Here is a 19,388-nt window from a genome sequence, read left to right as displayed (position 1 = left end):
CACAACAGATTAGACTTTCTGTGCGTGACATAAAATTATCACCAAGCACAAAGGGAAACCGTTTCTAATTTATTTATCACAGGTTATGTGATCATATGACTCAAGAAACACAGCCCACTCATTATCAAGCAGACATACATTATTCTCACATTGCATTGAAATCTAGTAGAAGTGCTAACTCTTAATTTAACCCTAATGCATGATAAAAAATAAAATAAAAAGTTTCTGAAGCCTGGAACCTTTTTATGTAATGTTAGTGTGAACTGCCTTTCCCACAAGAACTAACGTCAAACAGACGCTAACCAAAAACCTATTAAACAACTCGCATCATCTGAACAGAGGGGGAAAAAAAAAACTGGGTTCGTCAGTTCAATTAAAGCAGAACCATGTTGTGAAGCAGATGTTTTTATACTTAAATGTCACGGATAACCTTTGGTAAAGTGGTCTAGGAGGACTTAGGGCAGCACAGCCCCACTAAGGACAGCCATATGAGCTGAATTTCCACTGCAGTGACTTCATCAGTAATGAGCCACTATAAGCTGCAGATGTTGTGTCAAACTCTCCAGTGGGCGCCATGGTAACGAAATGAACACAGCGAGGATTCTTGCCCAAGGTGATCCAAACACTTCCGTATGTGCTGAATTAGTGCCAGACAAAGCCGGAAGACTCTTGGGTATTGGCGGTACTGTTAACAGATTCAGTGTAGGGTTAACTCACAATTATAGATTGCATTCTTATGTTTTTGTATAATGATGATTACATGTTTAAAACGTATGCATGCATTCCAGTGCAATCTGAAACAGACGGTTACTTGGCACTTTAAGAGCAGTTCCAACTGTATTGAATTCATGAAATTAGCTAAATCAGCAGCACAACAGAATCCAAACGTCTACATGTTAATCAGTCATGTGCCACCCATCTCCTCCAATACATAAACAAATAAAACGAACCCAGTCAGTTAAAAGTGAAAGATGTTTAACATTGGCAAGGACTGCAAAACAAAGACAAGACAGAGAAAGAACAGTGCAGCGCATCCACATGTACAGTAGGAATATCACTGTACAAACAACTGTGTTTTATTAACTATAGCACAACACTCTCACTCAAGTCAAAAGTCTCTCGTCATCCGTTTGGTCACCAACTGGTAATGATGCAGTAGAACAAGTCTTTATCCGATGAGAGCGTGCGTGAGAGGGGGGGGGGGGACGGACGGACATTGAAATGCCTACATCCTCAGTTCATTTGTCTCCTCTCCTTTGGTTATGTCCACCTACAATTCTTTACCCCTCTCCTGTGTCTGTGTGAGTTAGGTGATGTATATGCGGTGGAAATCGTTAGCTCCGAAGGCGCAGTTGCACTTGGGGCACTTCCTCTGCCGGGTGTCGTAGCGCGTCTTCAGACACTCGTAGCAAAAAACGTGGAAACACTTGGTGAGAACTGTCTCCTTGTCTCGCGTGTTGCAGCACGGACAACGCAGCTTAGCCTGGATCGAGGCAAGCATGAACAAACCATTATTTACAATGGAAATAAGCTCTCTGGCGTTCTTGTGTTTGATCCTTTTGACAGATATGTAAAATGTTTATGTATATACATTCTTCTGTCAATAAAAACATCAATCAATCAAACCCCTTTTCAGCGGACGGTAACGAGGGAAACACTCAAAATAAATACAGTGAGGTTGACATTTTCTGGTGCCGTGTGGAATACCTGGCTTATAAAGTCACTCTGCAAGCCTAAATGTTTTATTAAACTCAAACTGTGCAATGGAAGTAACAAGGGTGATGCACACCCCTCATAGTGGCACTTCATCATGGGGTGATGACTGGACAGTGTCAAACACAAAAGCAACACATCCCTGGTTCAATTATGACTGGAGAATGATGCTGCAATGCATGCCTTTCTGCCCTCAGTGTCCTGTCTCTCGAATATCTCTTCTAAATAAAACGAAGACTGTTCTCTATCTTTTACGCTCACGCTCACCTTGTACTGGTTGATCTCTTCCTGCAGGATCTCATCAGCGTCTGTGTAAACCTCCACCTTCTTCTGTTTCTCCAGCTTCCGTCTCAGCCTGGACAGATCCTCCTGGAAGACAGATGTTTTTTACAGTCAAACCTGCTGTTTGCTCTAGTTGTTGCTCTACTTACGCAATAAAACACTGCAATTATTATGAAAAAAAGACCATTACAGCAAGCGCTTACTCAAACCCACTTTAGAAGACTAGTCCTCGCTAGGTGCCGTATACCAGTGAAGTTTTTATTTTATTTCACACATTAAACTGTACAGTGAGATCATGTTACAGTAAAAACAACAATAAGGCAGTAAAAGAAAGAATATAAAGCAGTAAAATGAAGATAAAGTATAAATGTCAATTTTAATGAGGAAGAGCAAGTAGAAAAGATCACCTCTGGGATAGATTATGAAACAGGAAACATAATACATCAGAGCAGTGATTGGAAGGTGCTCTGTGTTGGTGGATTTGCCAAAAGACTAAATGACTGACATGTGTTGGCCACATGCCTTTGTCTGGCAGTTACTTGGGGTTTCTTTCCACTTCATGTGTAGTTGTAATCTACAACTCTTGATGAGCGCCTCCCTGTGCCTGAAAGACGCCCAACGTACCTGTGCTCGCTTGAGGTTTCCAATCTCCCTCTCACGGGCGGTGCGGTTCTCAGCTACAGAGACCTGGATCTCCTTAAGCTTGGCCTGGGTGTGTTCCAGCTGCACCTTCAGGTCCTCTGCCAGCTGGGCAGCTTCCACTGCCTGGAGCACAGAAGGAACAGGATACACTTAGTGGAAAATAAATAAATAAATAACAGAGGCTAAGTGATTTGGTTGCCATGTTGAACATTTACGTTTCACTCACAACTATAGATTCTTTACTTGCCACGTACAGTATCTGGCAAATTGACTCGTCTTGGTGACATGGGTGCAGAACATAACCAACACTCGCAACATCATACTGGCAACAGGACCTCAGTGAGACTGGGACAGGTTTGTAATCTGGAATAAAAACTCATTCTGTGCTGGTCTTCTGAGTGAGCCAGCAGTGCACATGGCTAAAAATCTGTCTGACTCTTGGGAGTTCTCCAGCATACCTTTCTCTTGTTGGATTCCACTGCTTGGGTCCGGACTCCCAGCTCCTTTTCCAGAGCAGCCAGTGCGGTCTGGAGGACACCCTCTTTCTCCTCTAGCTTCTGTACAACCAGCAGCTGGGCGTCCACCTGTGACAGACAACCACATTAAGTCAAATCAAGTTTACCACATTTAAAAACATCCAAATTGCTGTCCAATATTAAATTAAGCACTTAACCACTTTTCGAACAATTTAACAAACTTTGCCTGACATGCCCAAAATGTAAATAGAAAAGATATAAGATGATGCACAGTAACATATCTTGGTTATGTATGGAGGCCTTTGTGCTACTACTTAAAAATATACTGCAGGATATTTTACAATTAAATAATTGAACGATAGATTAAAAAATTTAAGCCCTCAGACCCTTGTTGGTGTCTGGACAGAGAAACACAATGATAAAAGATCCAACGGTAACCCAGGATATAAGTAACTGTTCGATGCTTCTGCACAAATATGGATGCCGTTATGCCCCATCCATTTATCCCATTCCTCTCCATGGGTCTCCTAACCTGGGTCTTGAAGGTCATGACCTGCTCAGCCAGCTCCTCCTTCTCCTCTCTCAGCAGCTTGTAGATCTGGTTGGATTTGATGCGCTCGCTCATCAGCTTGAAGTTGGCATCGTCCTTTTCCCTGAGCTGCTGCAGCAGGCGGCTGTTCTGCTCCTGCATGTCTTCGAACGCCTGGCCCGTCACGTCCATCTCGCTCAGCAGGGCCTCCTCCTCCTGGAGAGACACACAGAGGTATCCGAGATAAGAGTTTGTTTGTGATGTCTGTGTGTGCATGTGTGTAGGGTGCTTTAGCGAGCAAAGATTATTATATATTTTTTTAGGTGAGAGGGTCAAGAGAGCAAGAAAAAAAAAGGGAGTGCCTTTGTCTGAGCTTTGTTGGATGCGTGTGAACGTCAGTTTAAGAAAGAATGGAGTCTGGTTTTCATAACCATAAGATAAGAACAACATAAGGTTGATTAGGGTAGGGGATTGTGATGCATTTACAAATGTATTTCAGGGATAGGCTAGGATGACAAGCAATGAATCAAACTGAGCTCATTGAGACAGACATGTCTCAGTGGGGACTGCTTTACTGTAATATTAATAATTAACTAGTGCAAGGAAATATATCAAGCCTCTGATATGAGGTGGAATTTTAAGACCCTAATGCTAAATTCAATACAAAGCTTTCAAATGTGCTTACGCTGCTCGTGGCGGTATGGAAGGAAATCAAGAGATGTAAAGCATAGAGGTACTGAGGACTGTTGAAGTACTTAATGTTGGCATAGATGTCTTTGGTGGGACTGTCACTGTGACAGGGCGTGTGGAACACAAAAGTATTCCGATTTTGCACATGCAGCACACAAGAAGAAATCTCCAACCTCTCCCCTCATGAACATTTTAATCTTTTAAGTGACTGCCATTTAAAACGTTATTGTAACTAATGTAACAATCTCATCATCATCATTTATTTAACTCACGACCATGATCACATGGTTTGAAGCACAGATTCATAAAAGTATACAATCAAAAGTATACAATACATTACACGATATACATAGACTACATAGCTTTCCCTATGATCTGAGATACTTAGATACTCAAATGTTTGATGGTTTAGAAAATGATTCAAGCGGTCCCAACAATCAGGGAAACAGGAATCTTCATTAGAAATTGGAATTTTGTGTCCTGAAAAATAAATGTTTTCTCTTCTTTCTCATCTATTAATAATGAGTCAATGGACACTGAGGGAAAGACTGGGCAAAGAAAGACTATCCATGGCGCCTTTACTGGCTTGTAATATAGATGACATGCAGAATACATGCTTTAACCCATTTAGGCCTGACCTCGAAATTAAAAAAAAATCTTCTAAATCCTCCAGTTTTCTGAAATAAATATTTTCACGATTTTTCAAAAATAGCAGACCTACAAGCTCGTATCGCGCAACTGGTGGCTCACTATGAGCTTGTAGATCTGCTATTTTTCAATAGCTAAATTATAACAATGTTTAAAACAGCAAAAGGAGGGGCACGGTGGCACAGTTGGTAGTGCTGTCGCCTCACAGCTAGAAGGTCCTGGGTTCGATTCCCGCTGGGGACACTGTGGGCACTGGCGGCGTGTTCCCTCCTCCGCGTCATCAGTGCCCATACCTGAGGCGGGGGTTGGCGATAGGGCCTTTCTGTGTGGAGTTTGCATGTTCTCCCCGTGTCCCCTAGGGCAGGTGTTCCCAAACTTTTTTGTACCAGGTACCCCTTTTGGGGTAGATATTTTTCCAGGTACCCCCTCATCCTCGCAACACGGATAACAATATATTTACAACGACAAGCAGTGTTTCCTGCAGGAAAAAGCTTTGGCATGGTGCTGGGCACAGGCCGCAATTTTGATTAATTAATTAATTTGATTCATTAATTAATAAGATTAATACATTAAGATTAATTTGTATTATTGCTCTTGTATTGCTATTGGAGACACTGGGAGGACACTGGGGGACACTGGGCAGGCACTGGGCAGGCACTGAGGAGGCACTGGGGAGACACTGGGGAGGCACTCAGGGGCAGCAAAAGGGGTTACCGCCCAAAATGGGTTAAAATAAATCAGACTCCCACTCAATCCTCTACATGTGATAATAATCTGCTAATCTCAAGTGATGTCAAATTTGAGAAGGCAGTTGGGTCAAGAGTTGAATGAATATTATAAAAAACAAAACAAAAACTGCAGTGTGGGCGTATCAGGCCATGTGTGAAACCTGCATTGTATTCAAGACAATGTCTTGACTCAACAAACACTCACACAAATATTTTTGGAATGGTTTAACGTCAACAGGGTTGTAACTTGTAGCGCTGCCACAAAGTTTACAAAGGATTAATTTTAATAGCAGCAGCATTTAAAAGTGCATGCTGTATTATTTAATAGTTCTGAGTTAACGCCATCCGTCAAGGGTAAGGTTCTATATCTTCTGTGATGTCCAAGTTGTGATTTTGTTATGTGGAGCCACTGGCACTGGGGGTTTTAAAAGAATATATGTTTTGCTATGAGTTGATTGACATGGGTCTGGGGATGGACTGATGCACATAAAGTAGGCGGAGATTACCGGCCCGCCAGGTAGACCCGAGGAGCGAGACAAACGAACGGGGGACCTGGACAAATTAGTTTATTATACATCTTGTTAAATAAGCTAAAGCCACAGGAACGATTGGGCTCGCTGGGCGAAAATACTCAAGTCACTCTTCTGAAACTGTTGAGATTGTTAGTCTTATATTTAATTGATATCCCGTGCGGATCCTCATTTGTTTCTTCCTTTGGAATACATTAATTTGGATTGCTTTCGCTTCTGGGGTGGATTAAGTTTCTTTTGTATTTCGTTTGCTTTGGAGGGACTTTTATGTTCGGGAGGGATCTCGTGGAGAAACAGACTTTGTTTATAAACAGCCACGGAACTACTCGAGACAAAAAGCTTGTGTGTGTGAGTGCGTGCGTGAGATGCAGATATTCGAACTGCTCATACATTTTCAACCTTGCCGTTTAACCCGTCTGTCCTGGGTTCTAAACGTGAGCTTTGTTTTCGATTGTTGCTTGTGTAGAACTATGTAGGCAATTTCATTGCATTCAGCTTTATCAATTGTGTCTTAAAGGCAGATCATTGACAACCCGTGATTTTTATTTTATTGTTGATATTTAATATCGAACCGTTACAGGGTCTGATAACCATTTTCTTTGTGTTGTTAGCTAAATTTACCTGCTTGGTGGCAGTGAGTTTCTTCTGGAGGTGGTCGATGGTCTCCTCTGCCACCCTGATCTTCCTCAGGGCATCTTCATCGGCCAGCTTCTTGCTCTCCTTCCTTTCTCGCTCCTCCAGCTCCCGCACACGCAACCTCAGCTCATCCACCTGGTTTGTTTTGATATGAGAGGCACATGCTTATCTGATGCAACGTTTTAGATACACACACTTCAATTATTCAGTTTGAAAGCTTGTGTATGTACAGGTCAGGTCTAAGTATGTATTTATGTGTATACGCACTGAGACTCCTTTGCATCACTGTGTTATTAGGACATCTTATCTCACAAAATTAACAAGTAAAACATGGCAGCAGACAGTTTTGGGTCAATAAATACGGTGACAACACTTTTCAGTTATAGAAGCCCTGCTGTGATGTGGAGTAGATTCTGAAGAGCAGTGAGAAACCTCAGCTTTGGACTTTCGTTCGGCTGCCATCAGCTGGACTTTGTCCCTCTGCTCTTTGGGGGCAGACTTGTACATGTCCAACAACAGCTTCATCTCCTTCTGGGACTCTTGGGCTTTCCTGAAGCAAAGCAAGAAAGAGAGCTACATTTGCATCATAACACACAGCACACACGGCGCACACACACACACACACACACTAACCAAATAAAGAAAAACACATTTATTCTCAGAAAGTGTGTGTGTGTTGAAGTGAATTGAAAATGGGCAACGTGGTGCCCGCTGGCCTAGTGGTCCAGGCACATGCCACATATAGGCTCTGGCCTGACAGCGCGTCACATGTTCGGGGTCCCGTTCAGGACGACCTTTGCTGCATGTCTCTCCCCTTCTCTTTATCTCCCTTTCCTGTCCGTCTTCACTGTAACCATCAATAAAGGCACAAAAGCCAAAAACAAATCTTAAAAATAGTGGGCAACGTACTTGAGCTCAGCTCTCAGCATTTTCAACGTGTCAGAGTCCTTCCTCTTCAGCTCCTCGCTGCGCTGCCTCTCTCTCTCGCGCTCACGCTCTCGCTCCCTCTCTGCCTCCCGCTCCCTCTCGCGAGCCCGCTGCCTCTCCAGCTCCTTCCTCCTCTCCTCCTCCTCCTCCTGCTCCTCGTCGTCCTCTTTCTTCACGTCAGTGCTGTCGCTCGTCGTCTCCTCCAGGATGAGGACAGTGGCGATGTCTCCGCTCTGGCACCGCAGCTAGTGAGCAAAGCGTGAAAAAACCGACCACCACAAACTGATTAAGCCATTTAGACCCGAGGACGCATAGCATTTAACCACGTTAACCATTATTCTAAACTTTAGCCGTTGAAAAATAGCAGATCTACAAACTTGTAGCACGGCAACGAGTGCCGCGCTACCATCTTGTAGATCTTTCTATTTTAGAAAAATTGTAAAAATGTGACGCTGTAATTGACATTAAATAGTTTGAGAACCATTGATATAGAAACATACAGTTTTTCAGAAAACTGTCATTTAGAAGATATTTTGTAGAATCTGGTCACAGACCTAAATGGGATAAAGCTCCAGACGCAACTGTCCAGAATGGGACAACAAGGCACAACCAACTTATCAAAATATAGGGAAAGACAAGTGACCTACTGGTCAATGACCCATGCTCCTCTACCTTATTAATCTCCATCTGTGTCTCTCGCAGCTTCCTCTTGTAGCGCTGCACGTCGCCCTTCAGCTGCAGGTTGTGGTTTTGCAGACTGCTGATGAGGTGTCTCATTTCTCTGTTGATGGGCCCTGAGAATATACAGTGGACGATCAATCCACTTGGAGTCACAGTACTTTATCGGATATTGTAAAAGACAAGCTCAGCTGTTCGAGTGACAGGTTCGATGAAACTATAAAACGGTAGGTGATGCAACGCAACACAGTGAGTGCACTCGTACAGGCAACATCCTCGATTATATGTTACTATCAAATGCTATAAAATACACAGATCATTCGATACAACACAACGACTACTTGCTAGGAACCTGATGTACATTTTCTTTCCTCAGCATACGCGTATCCAAGGATCCTTTTAAGTCGTACTAAATTATATAAACCATGGCCATGCCCTAGGTTGCAATTATAATACTCTGCAAAGTTATTATAATAGGAGCTTAATTAGCTCCTATTATATTAAACACAGTACAATGTTAGAAAGCAAACAAATGAAGATCAACCAGGGGTCCATATACCCCATCTGGACAGACCACCAGGAGTATGACAACCATGCAGAAAGCCTAGCTTGGTTCCCAACTTCCCATGTATGTTCACACTTAAAATACCAATGATGAATACGTATTCTTTGTCTTCCTTCCTAGCTTCATTGACTAATGCGAGGAGGCATTTTGGACGATTAGAGTACCTGCTTGTTCGTTGGCTGCCAGGTTCTGCTCAAACTCGATGCGCAGCATCTCGTACTCTTTGCGCACCTGGGCCAACGTGTCCTCAAGCTGGATGACCTCAGTCCTCAGCTTCTTCTGAAGGGACAGCTCGTCACTCTGGACACAGAGACGGTAAGACGAAGATGTGTTGAGAGTGCGCAATTAATGCCATATGAACATAGTGCTTGCTTAACCCTAAATGAGTTTACCTCCATGTGTTCGATCTGTCGGAGGTGAGCGTTCTTGGCTGTGAGCAGCAGGGTGCGGGCCTCGTCCAGCTGTGTCTTCACCCCCAGTGACTCGCTGAACAGCAGGGAGAACTGGGACTGGAGACACTTGAACTCTGGGGTCTCCTTCACCACCTCCTCTGGAATGTTGCGCAGGTCCATCTACAGGCAGGATGGGTTGGGGAAACGAATTGAGACCTCCAACATTACTGGAATGTCTTTGAGAGAGGCACCGATTCCCAGAACTGATCCAGAGGTCTGCAGGTGAGGTGATACTGCAATATGACCTCTCTGATGAAATGCAATGTGTAGCAAGCTCTCTGTGTGTATTGTGTAATCATTGTAAGTAAATTCTGTGACTTCTTTAGTTCACGATAGTTTGCCCTGACAGATATTGACAACCTTCATAAGACTTAAACAAACCTGGAAAAATCTACATATTCTGGCGGTTAACCACAACTGAAAAATGGTGGTGCACATAAAAGCAAGGGTAAATGGTAAAAGACCCCATTTTAGCTATAAAATACCCCTTTTAGCTCAATGCACACGACACAATTGAAGTTAACAGAAGCAAAGACTCTTGGCTCGGATCCCAGACCTGCAAGCTCACACAGGGGAGGGATGTCCTTTTTGCATTCTCCAATGACACCGATGTGGCCTTGACCAAGGAATGTGAATGGCACAGTGACAGTGATGCCACGCACCCGGGCCACTGCTCGGAAATTGTGCGTCACCACGTTTGACGAGTAGAAATTATATTCCAATAAGGCTGACAAAGAGACACTGTGCCGAACCTAACACTAGAATTGGTAAACATGTTCCCTTGCCAATATCATGATAACATGTTAATACAATGATTTTTTATTCATTTATTATTGCCTTAATGGTCTGCCATTGTCGTACTATAAAATTGACAGCCTCTGTCTGCATCCACTTTTCTCCAGTCAGTGCACTGAGCTTTGGCATAGGAAGGGACCTACAAAGCAGATCTTGCAGACAATACCAGACCTTTTATTCTTCATTACTAACAGAGGTCTGTGATTTTCTAATACCACCCTCACACTAAGGGGAAGGTGTTCTGCTCTTTATTAAATATTGGGTTCTTCATCAGCAAGGTTGTCAATGTGGTCCAGAAAAGGTTGCCAGGCTTTAAAGGAACGCCTAAGGGAGAACCTAATACTCTGAAGCCTGATTATTTATTGCCAATTATTGGCAAGTCTGATTCTGAACATGGCCTATCGTGAGAGCAGACTATGGGAAGCAGGTCTTGCACAGGGACCCGAGTGTGTATAACAGACAAAAAAATATCTTCTGAAATAAACATCGGCTGCTGCTGGATTCCATGTGTTTGTCTGTTAACGCAGGACACAACAAGCAACTCCCAGTGTTGACTTTCACAGTGCATACTGTAGAGCTGTTAACAAATATTCCATAGTATGTACCATATTTGATGTTTTTAACCCAAAACGAACAGTTTAGCTATGCCGTCAGAGTAATATATTGCCGGAGTAATATGACTTCTAAACTGAGATTTTGCCGAGATGCGTCTTTTAATTTGATGTAAAATCCCTTCTCCCTCTATAATTTGTGGCTAAACTTCTATGTGTATCCTTCTATTGGCTGAAGTTGTGTGTCATGTCATGTATTCCAAGCTTTACCTTCAGTTTCTCACTCTCCCTCACAGCCTCTTGGAGCTCCAGCTGTAGCTTCTCCAGCTCCGCCATGCGGCTGTTAGCCAACTCCTGGTTCTGTTCCAACTCCGCATTCAGACTCTCAAACTGACGTGGGATCGTAAACACACAGATGTAAATGTGTTTGCATGTGAATCATGTATAAATATGGCAAACAGGAAAATATGTGTATGGTAAACATACAGCCTCCCGGGTGTGCTAGTAATGGCTGTACAACACTTAACATGAATGTGAAATAAATGTTACACAAGGGAAAGGCCGTTTTTTTCCAAAAGATCAATAGCATGGTTGAAATTTGATTACAGAATTTGTGCTGGGAGAGTTTGAGAGCAAGAGTGTCTGTCTATCTGTCACTGTTTAATAATTTTTATTTCAGTTTATTTTTTCTTGTTTATCACATTTATATACTTGTGTGTGTACATACATACACTTATATATTTGTATTCATCTGGAACTTTTACATAATGTATCTGTCGCCACGGCCCAGGCATAAAAACAGTATTAAAAAATGAATAATTGATTACAGAATTAGCTACAAATCATGCAAACAAATTAAAGGAAGAGCATCTCTGAACTCTCACCTTCTGAATATTGAGAGTGATCTGGCCACCAGCTAGCCCTCCTGAGCTGCCAGAACTGTTGTATCCAGAGTTCAGCTGGGGAGCATAAACAAAATCATTCACACGTCAAAGAACAGGACAGTGAATTTGGTTAAGGAAAAAAAAAGAAAGAAAAAGGAAACAATGCACACATGCATTTAATCCACGATCAAGTAATTTAGACAATGTTCATTTTGTTGATGTTGATGTCAGATAGCTGAGGTAAACAATTCTGCAGAATCGATGTGCACAGGGACATGCATCGGCACACATAAAGTAGCAACATCTGGTAGGCCGACATGCTCAAGTGCTTTCAGTCATTATCAATGTCCACTAGAGTTCTCAACGGTTCTCTAAAAAGTAAGACCCGGCCCTAACTGGGCCGGCTCTGCCCAGTTAGGGCATAATGTTAGGCCCTGCCCGTCACGTTGGGTCGGGTAGAATTTGAGAACTCCAATGTCCACCAATGTGCACCGGAGACAAATTGTGGCGATAACGTGTGCCTCAATGAAAGACAGGCGCACACACACAAACACAACAAACCTGCTCTAGGGCCTCGGCCAGATGTTTGTTGAGCTTCTGCTCCCTCTTGCGAAGCTTCTCGATATCCCACTGCAGGTCCTCTACAGTCGTCTCCATCTCAGACACCTTGGTCTCTGAGCATGTAACCTTGTCCACCAGCTCGTTGTACTGAAGAAAAACAATGATGCCAGTTACTTCCTTGGCCTTCTGGCGGTGCACAAGAAATATGTTCCTGATCGGGTGAGTGGTTTGTGAGGTTAGGCATGGACGGGCACTGGTAGTAGCCCACTGACATGATATATAATAATATACTGTTATTGGTGCAAGGGTGGGACATTTGTGCTTTACAACCTGGTGCCGCTGAATTGAAGAAACCAGCTTGATTAGTTTGATTTTTATTTTCATTTGGGGAACTGCTTTGTCATGTTTTATTTATAATTCAGTTTATAAGAAATGCTGCTAAGTGGGAGCCATTTATAATGTTGCATTTGACAGGACAAAACATTTGAGGGTATAGTACTTTGTTCATTGTTTTTAATTTTCAGTTACATTTATAAGAAATGCTGTTAAATAGGAGCTCCCTGCACAACCCATATTGTTCGAACACACACTTCTAGATGACTCGACAGTCGACACATTCTCATTTTTGTCAACAAAAAATCTTCTAGACCAACGCATCACATAATGGAACTTACTCAATATTACTACCATAACAACAAATATGGCTGTCTGTTGGTGTTATGACACACACACACACATGGCATAATAGCCAAAACTAAACAGCTGGGTGATTTAGGATATGCTGCCTACTCCAAACTGTTTCACACGTGTGTCTGCCCTGTCATGGATTATATGGCGGGAATATGGGGCTCAAACATGAATATGAAGGGACAAATGGTTCAGAATAGAGCCATACGGTACTTTTTAGGAGTGCACAAATTTGCGCCTGTATTAGCAATAACAGGAGACATGGGTTGGGAGCCGTGTGAGATAAGGTGGAGAGGCAGCATGATGACCGACTAATCAGAATGCCAGAGAACAGAGTTGCTAGGAAGATTTTCAACTGGGATGTATCAGTAAAAGGTGCATGGGCAAGTGCAATAGAGGACACTCTTGTACGCACTGGGTTACATGACAGTTTTCTAAATAACAGGGTTGTAAACATCTCAATGGTTAAAGACACACTTTATAGTTTATTTCAGAACAAATGGTCTCAGGACATATTGTACAAACCAAAGTTGAGAACATTTGTTACGATAAAAAGCTGTTATGCTAGTGAAAAGTACGTCTGTGCCCCATTATCCAAAAGACAAAGATCCCTATGTGCCCAACTTCGTTCTGGGATCTTGCCCTTGCACCTTGAGACTGGGAGGTATAGAGGAGTTACAGAAGAAGAACGTATTTGCACCTACTGTGACATAAATGATATTGAGAATGAGTTCCATTTTCTTTTCTATTGCCCGTTGTATCATGAGCTACGTCAAAAGTTATTTAACAGATGTAAAAATATAGATTTGATGTGGTTAAGTGATGCAGAGCGACTGAGATGGATTTTCGAACAAAAGATATTTGCATTAACAGAATATATAGAGAAAGCTTGGGACATAAGGACAAAGAAAACTTATATGTGATGTATTATTTATTATTATTTTATTTTATGATAATGTTTATTTCTGTTTTTGTTTTGATCAATTGTGTAACTTCTGTGTGGGAAGTGAACGTGAAATTGTTTATTTATGTTGTTGGTGTCTTATAATCCCGTAAGGGATGGGTCTTAATTGACAAGACACGAAAATAAAAATTCATTCATTCATTCATTCATTCACACACAGGTTGAGTCAGCCTACCTCCATGGACATCTTGTGGTGTCGCCCCTGCAGGAAGGAGGAGATGTCCTGCAGACGGCCGTTTTCCTCCAGCAGTGTACGGTTCAGACTGATGACGTCAGACTGGCTGTCATCCTCACACACTGTAAAAGAAGGGTGTAATATCCCATGTAGAGATGCCCCGATGACATTTTTTTCAGACAGAGTACAAGTACTTTCTTTTAAGTACTCGCCGATACCGAGTACCGATAAGAGTACTTTAGTTTTTATTTTTGTTGAGTAACGACTTATTTTACCCCCTTTTTTCTCCTATTTAATTTCATTGTCATGCCTTGTACTTCTAATGATACTGTAATGTTGAATTACCAGAATAATAATAGCCTGAAATGATTTTGAAAAAATATCAAATTCCAAAATGCTATTTATTTTTCTTATTAGCAATAAAACATTTTGTTCTATTCAAACACTAGTATTATCATTGTTTTGAAAGAATGTTGACCGTGTATAGGTGCCTTTCTTTCATTATGTTTGAGGCAAAACAAACCCACCTACGTCACATTAACGTAGGTTAATTAAGGCTCATTTATTAATCTAATAATGCTGCCCGCTGAATATACACAGACACAAATCTACACTTCATGGAGTACATATTTTTGACCTGGTGGTCTGATATAAATTAAATAAATACTTTTAATGTGATCCTGCTACAAGTAGAAAGGACTATAACTCAAAATGTTTTATTTATCTGATGGTGTCGCCCGCCGAATATAAGCATAGATGCCGATGGATCTCCGTTCTACACTTGTCATTTATGATTGTAGATCAACTGTTTTGGGCGCTTTGCTCATTTTGCTGCCGTGTTGGGTCAGTCTTGCTCCTGTTGCTTGATCGTTCAGCCTAGTGTCAATTGAATGTTGTAGTACTCCTCGTCTAAATGGTTCGGATACCAAGTACAAGTACTTTAGGGTGGTATCGGCCCGAGTACCAGTATCAGCACATCTCTAATCCCATGCAAATATATTATATAGAGATAGATAGATAGATAGATAGATAGATAGATAGATAGATAGATAGATAGATAGATAGATAGATAGATAGATAGATAGATAGATAGATAGATAGATAAGATAGATAGATAGATAGATGCCTCCGTGTTTACCTGCAGCCTGAACACGGTTGCAGAGCGCGTCTATTTGGCTGTGCAGCCTGTCAAAGGCACACACTAGGCAGGCGGCGGCCTCCTTGCTGAACTGCATGCGGTCCTGCAGCTGGAGACTGAGCTCTTCTTCGCTGCTGTGGGCCAGCGTGGCCAGGAAGGCCTTGGCATTCTCACTAAGGGGAGGAGGAGGTGGCAGACTGGCTGCTCACACAGGGAGGTGGACGGGTGCAGTGTTGTGATTAGACAAACACCAAAGGTGCAGCAGAGAATGGGACAAAAACAGGGGGGAAAAACAACCGTTAGAAATGCTACCATTGTCTCAGGCAGTTTCGTATCTCCGCCCATCTTCACAAGCATGTGTCTTGTGTAGCAAGGTGTGGAGAAAGCATTACTGCTAAAGCATTACTGCTAAAACATCTTTGCTCTGATCTGCTCCCCAGAAAGGATTATTCTTCAGAGCGACAGACAGCGTGAATAGCCTGGTGACACGAGGTGAGTTTTGATTCAAATGCTGTGTTAAAAAACGACAGGTTAACCAATGCTAACAGCTATGAACGGATGCCTAGCTTCCGCATGTCAGTGATGTCACACAAAGATCATTGGATGTTTCAGTGTGTTTGTGTCGCATCTAACAGTTGCATTATAATATAATAATTAGAAAGAAAGAATCAGAATGCTAAAAATACAGGTTCATTTGTGGTTAATAATGTTTGCTAGACCCTTAAAGGTCTGTAACCAATTGGACGTGTAACGGTCCATTTGGTTACATTTATACACTCAGTTACTATCAACCCAGGGATAAAGTGACTGTCAATTAGGTTACATTTGACAGAGTTACGGTCCTTGAACACCAAAAGTCTGAGAAGAACCACTGTTGGTCCCTAGGCTGTTGAGTAGTATGGTAGTATTTTGTGAAAATTAGTTACGTGTTGCTTCAAGTTTCTATTGAGTTGACAACCGACTGAGGATGACAATGGGGGGTGGGGGTGATTAGAGGACTGGTTAGTCTCTGATTTGGGTATTCTGGGTTAACTGGGTTTAAAATGGGCATATCTTCAAATATTTTCCGATTTCAATAAATGACACGCCATTTGAAAGCTTAAATTTCATAAATCTGCAAAAATATAATAATAAATAAATAAAAGGTCATACATGTGACATCCTGTCAGTATATTCTTTCAATTCTAAGTTAGTGTCAAAGTGATGCAACTGGTTTCCTTTCCATCACATAATGTAAAATCGTCTTTGCCAAGTGGCAGGGCTCATAACGACAGATAAAGTACACAAAAACAAAGTATCAGTGTCATTGTTTATTTGCAAGGGATATTGTATTTTCTTCAATGTTTTCTAACACTGTCCACACATGTATTTATCAAATCTATACATTTTGGTAGATTTGTGGGATGAGCAGCACAGCAGATTATGTGGGTTGCGCCCATAAAGAAATCTCTGCCAATGACAAACTCTGCTCTGCTGCTATTGTTTTGAGCTTCCTACCCCAGGTGGCACCAGGGGCCATGGATGCCTGCCGTACACTGGGAACTACATGTCTCTACTTGGGATTCCATTCTAACAGACCTCCAGTCCATTCCTCTAATCGTATCAGAGGGACAGGCATTCATTTCCCCATACACCTACTGGCCTGAATGAATCCCTGTTTTTATGGTGGTTTTTCCCCAGAGGCGAAGAGGAAACAGCCTAGGACCTCCTGATCGAGTTCTATTTTAGCTATAAAACTCACTGACAGATGTAACCTCTTTAAACCTTGTATGCCTATTTTGGGCATTTGGGTCATTATAGGAGAAAATCTCAAAGATTCTCTTATCCAGAGCGATTAACAATGAGCAAGGTAAACACATACATCAAATGCAGAGAGTCCAGAGACACTGCAGTGTCACAGAAAACTAGGATCAGGTAAAGCAAGAAAATAACCTAGCATCAGTCTAAACTCTAAACAATATTAACACCAGGCTTTCCACCTCGGAGGAAAGCCTGGTCTCTGTTCCAAAAGTGCTGTGTGAACCGGTCTGGAACGGATGATATCATTACATCATGTTGTAGTATTGTTTTGTAGTCATCAGACAGGAACAATCAAATGGAACTTCCCTTTTCCTCAAACCGGAAGAATAACAATAAAAGCTCTCGTAGCCTGTAGCTTTTGAGAAAAATCGGTTCGAGGGAAAAGGAAGTTCCGGAAGATTGATGACTACAAAACAATACTACTACATGACGTAGCGATATCATCCGCTCCCAACCGGTTCATGAATCCGAAATGGAATGGTGCCCAGGCTAAAACAATATAATAACCTTTAGTTTTAGTACTTCAGTGAGTCGCCATTATTTTTTATTCTAACCCACTGTAACGCCTCCTTTGTCCATAATATAAAAAGGTGATTTCTAGGTAAGACAAAGAACAGGAGAACTCCTCACCAGTTGTGGGTTCCCGTGGCAGCTCCGTGTGTGCAGGCGTGTCCACCAGGCCATCAAAAGTAGCAGGGGGCTGTGGCTCCTTTTTCTGATTCTCCTCCTGTTGCTCTGGCTGTTCCTCGTTCACTGCGTCCGGGAGCGGTGGTGGCGGCACGGCAGGGGCTGGCGGCAGTGGAATCATCCCCGCCTCCATCAAGGCACGGTCCAAGGGAGGCCCTGAGGGAGGGTCGGGAGCAGGTGCTGCTGGAGGTTCCGGCTTGATGCGTTGGCTCAGGACATGAACGCTCTCTTCCAACTGCAAGATAAAAGCACCAAAAATGATGGTGGAGTGTTGAGGTGTATTCACACTTTGCATCATCTTGGTGTCAGCCCCATGTTAAACACAAGAACACTACAGGACACGCAAGCATTAGCGCTCACTGCTTTTCTGTCACTCCATGTTAAAACATGCAGTCGTTCTCACTGGCCGTTCTGGGCAGAAAAGGTGCATTTGCACATATAAACAAATACATTGTTACGGTATATAGATTCTAGAATGACCAAATGTGTGCACATTAAAGTGCAGATCTGGTGGGTTCGGTGCGCTACAATGCTTGACTACCTTTAGACAGGCTTTGTGATGGAGCCCCTGCAGAAACAGTTAGATGAAGATGTACCTGAGACCAGTAGCGGTTGACAATCAGCAGTGTGGTGTCATCAGTGGCTTGTCTCTTCTCCAGCTTCTCGATCTTCTCTCGCAACTCATCCTCCATCGTCTGCCGCTGCTCCAAGCGCTCACACAGCTTCTTGTTCTTGAACTGGATCACCTTCATGTCCATTTCCTCCTGCAAGAGACACGTTGGAGAACAGCGTTATGTTGTTTCACAGAGATGTCATGTGTATGGGGTTATGCTGGCATGCCTGGGACATAATGATGATCAGATTAAACTAACCGTGGAAGACACTCCCCCTATGCGAATGGGTTCAATGAGGGTGGTCGTCGTCTTCTCTTCTTTCTTGTTCTTCTTCTCAGGTGGGCCAGGGGGACTGTCCCCTCCTGAGGGCCGCTTCCCTCCGCCAGCACCTGACATGTTTACTTCTGCTCTCAACAAGAAAATACACCATGGCGTTAGGAACATTATTACATGACTCATTTAATTTCATTCATTTGAACACGGTCATAAACTGTATTGGAAAACACAGTTTATCAAGATCACAACAGCGCACTCATCGAGGAAAATTTAAGACATTACTTATTATAACGTAAAGTGAATTGTCGTGTTGTTGTTCATTGTGTCTGGAGTAGACAACACCTTTACTTCTGTGTTTTGACTTTTACGTTAGCTAGCTCTTTCCTTATTAGCTTGCGAGCCATGCTAATTGTGCTAAATTGCTAGCTTAAAAGCACGCTCCTCGATTACTTCTCCGAATGATGTTCTGCTGTCTTTCTAGGCTAACAATCTCTTACACAGGAGGATAATCTGCACAACAAGCATATGCATCAATGTATGAAGTTAACCCTCTATTTTAAATCAACGTTAATACAAACCTTCACCAGCAGCAGCACAGACCGTACGTGCAACATCAAGCTGCTGATGCTGCTGCTACGGGAAATGACGACGTCAGATTTCCGCCCCGGTAGTGTGTGTTAAAAAGAATAACAGGTTTCTGTCTGTCGTTAAACAGCATAAACATAAACATATAAAAACACGCTCTACTATTTTAATGTGT

The 19,388-nt window shown here is 42.5% G+C and overlaps 1 protein-coding gene across 1 annotated transcript; it reads right to left on the bottom strand.

The window, feature by feature from the left end:
* Positions 1–958: 958 nt before the first annotated feature.
* On the bottom strand, positions 959–19,259 carry rnf40 (ring finger protein 40). Its single transcript, XM_080789826.1, has 20 exons — positions 19,207–19,259; positions 18,611–18,756; positions 18,335–18,502; positions 17,682–17,973; positions 15,252–15,452; positions 14,114–14,235; positions 12,288–12,434; positions 11,727–11,801; positions 11,113–11,232; positions 9,437–9,616; positions 9,209–9,344; positions 8,474–8,595; positions 7,784–8,046; positions 7,307–7,424; positions 6,860–7,009; positions 3,646–3,858; positions 3,096–3,221; positions 2,620–2,760; positions 1,981–2,082; positions 959–1,483 (listed from the first exon to the last, which is right to left on the bottom strand). Exons 2-20 carry the CDS (start codon positions 18,746–18,748, stop codon positions 1,307–1,309), a joined length of 2,991 nt encoding a protein of 996 aa, XP_080645952.1. The 5' UTR covers positions 18,749–18,756; positions 19,207–19,259; the 3' UTR covers positions 959–1,306.
* Positions 19,260–19,388: the final 129 nt, after the last annotated feature.

Source organism: Protomyctophum bolini (genome assembly GCF_963924005.1).
Source record: "Protomyctophum bolini genome assembly, chromosome: 18".
Lineage (NCBI taxonomy): Eukaryota > Metazoa > Chordata > Actinopteri > Myctophiformes > Myctophidae > Protomyctophum > Protomyctophum bolini.
The sequence above is the reverse complement of the archived record's forward strand: the minus strand, read 5'-3'. Positions and strand labels throughout refer to the sequence as shown.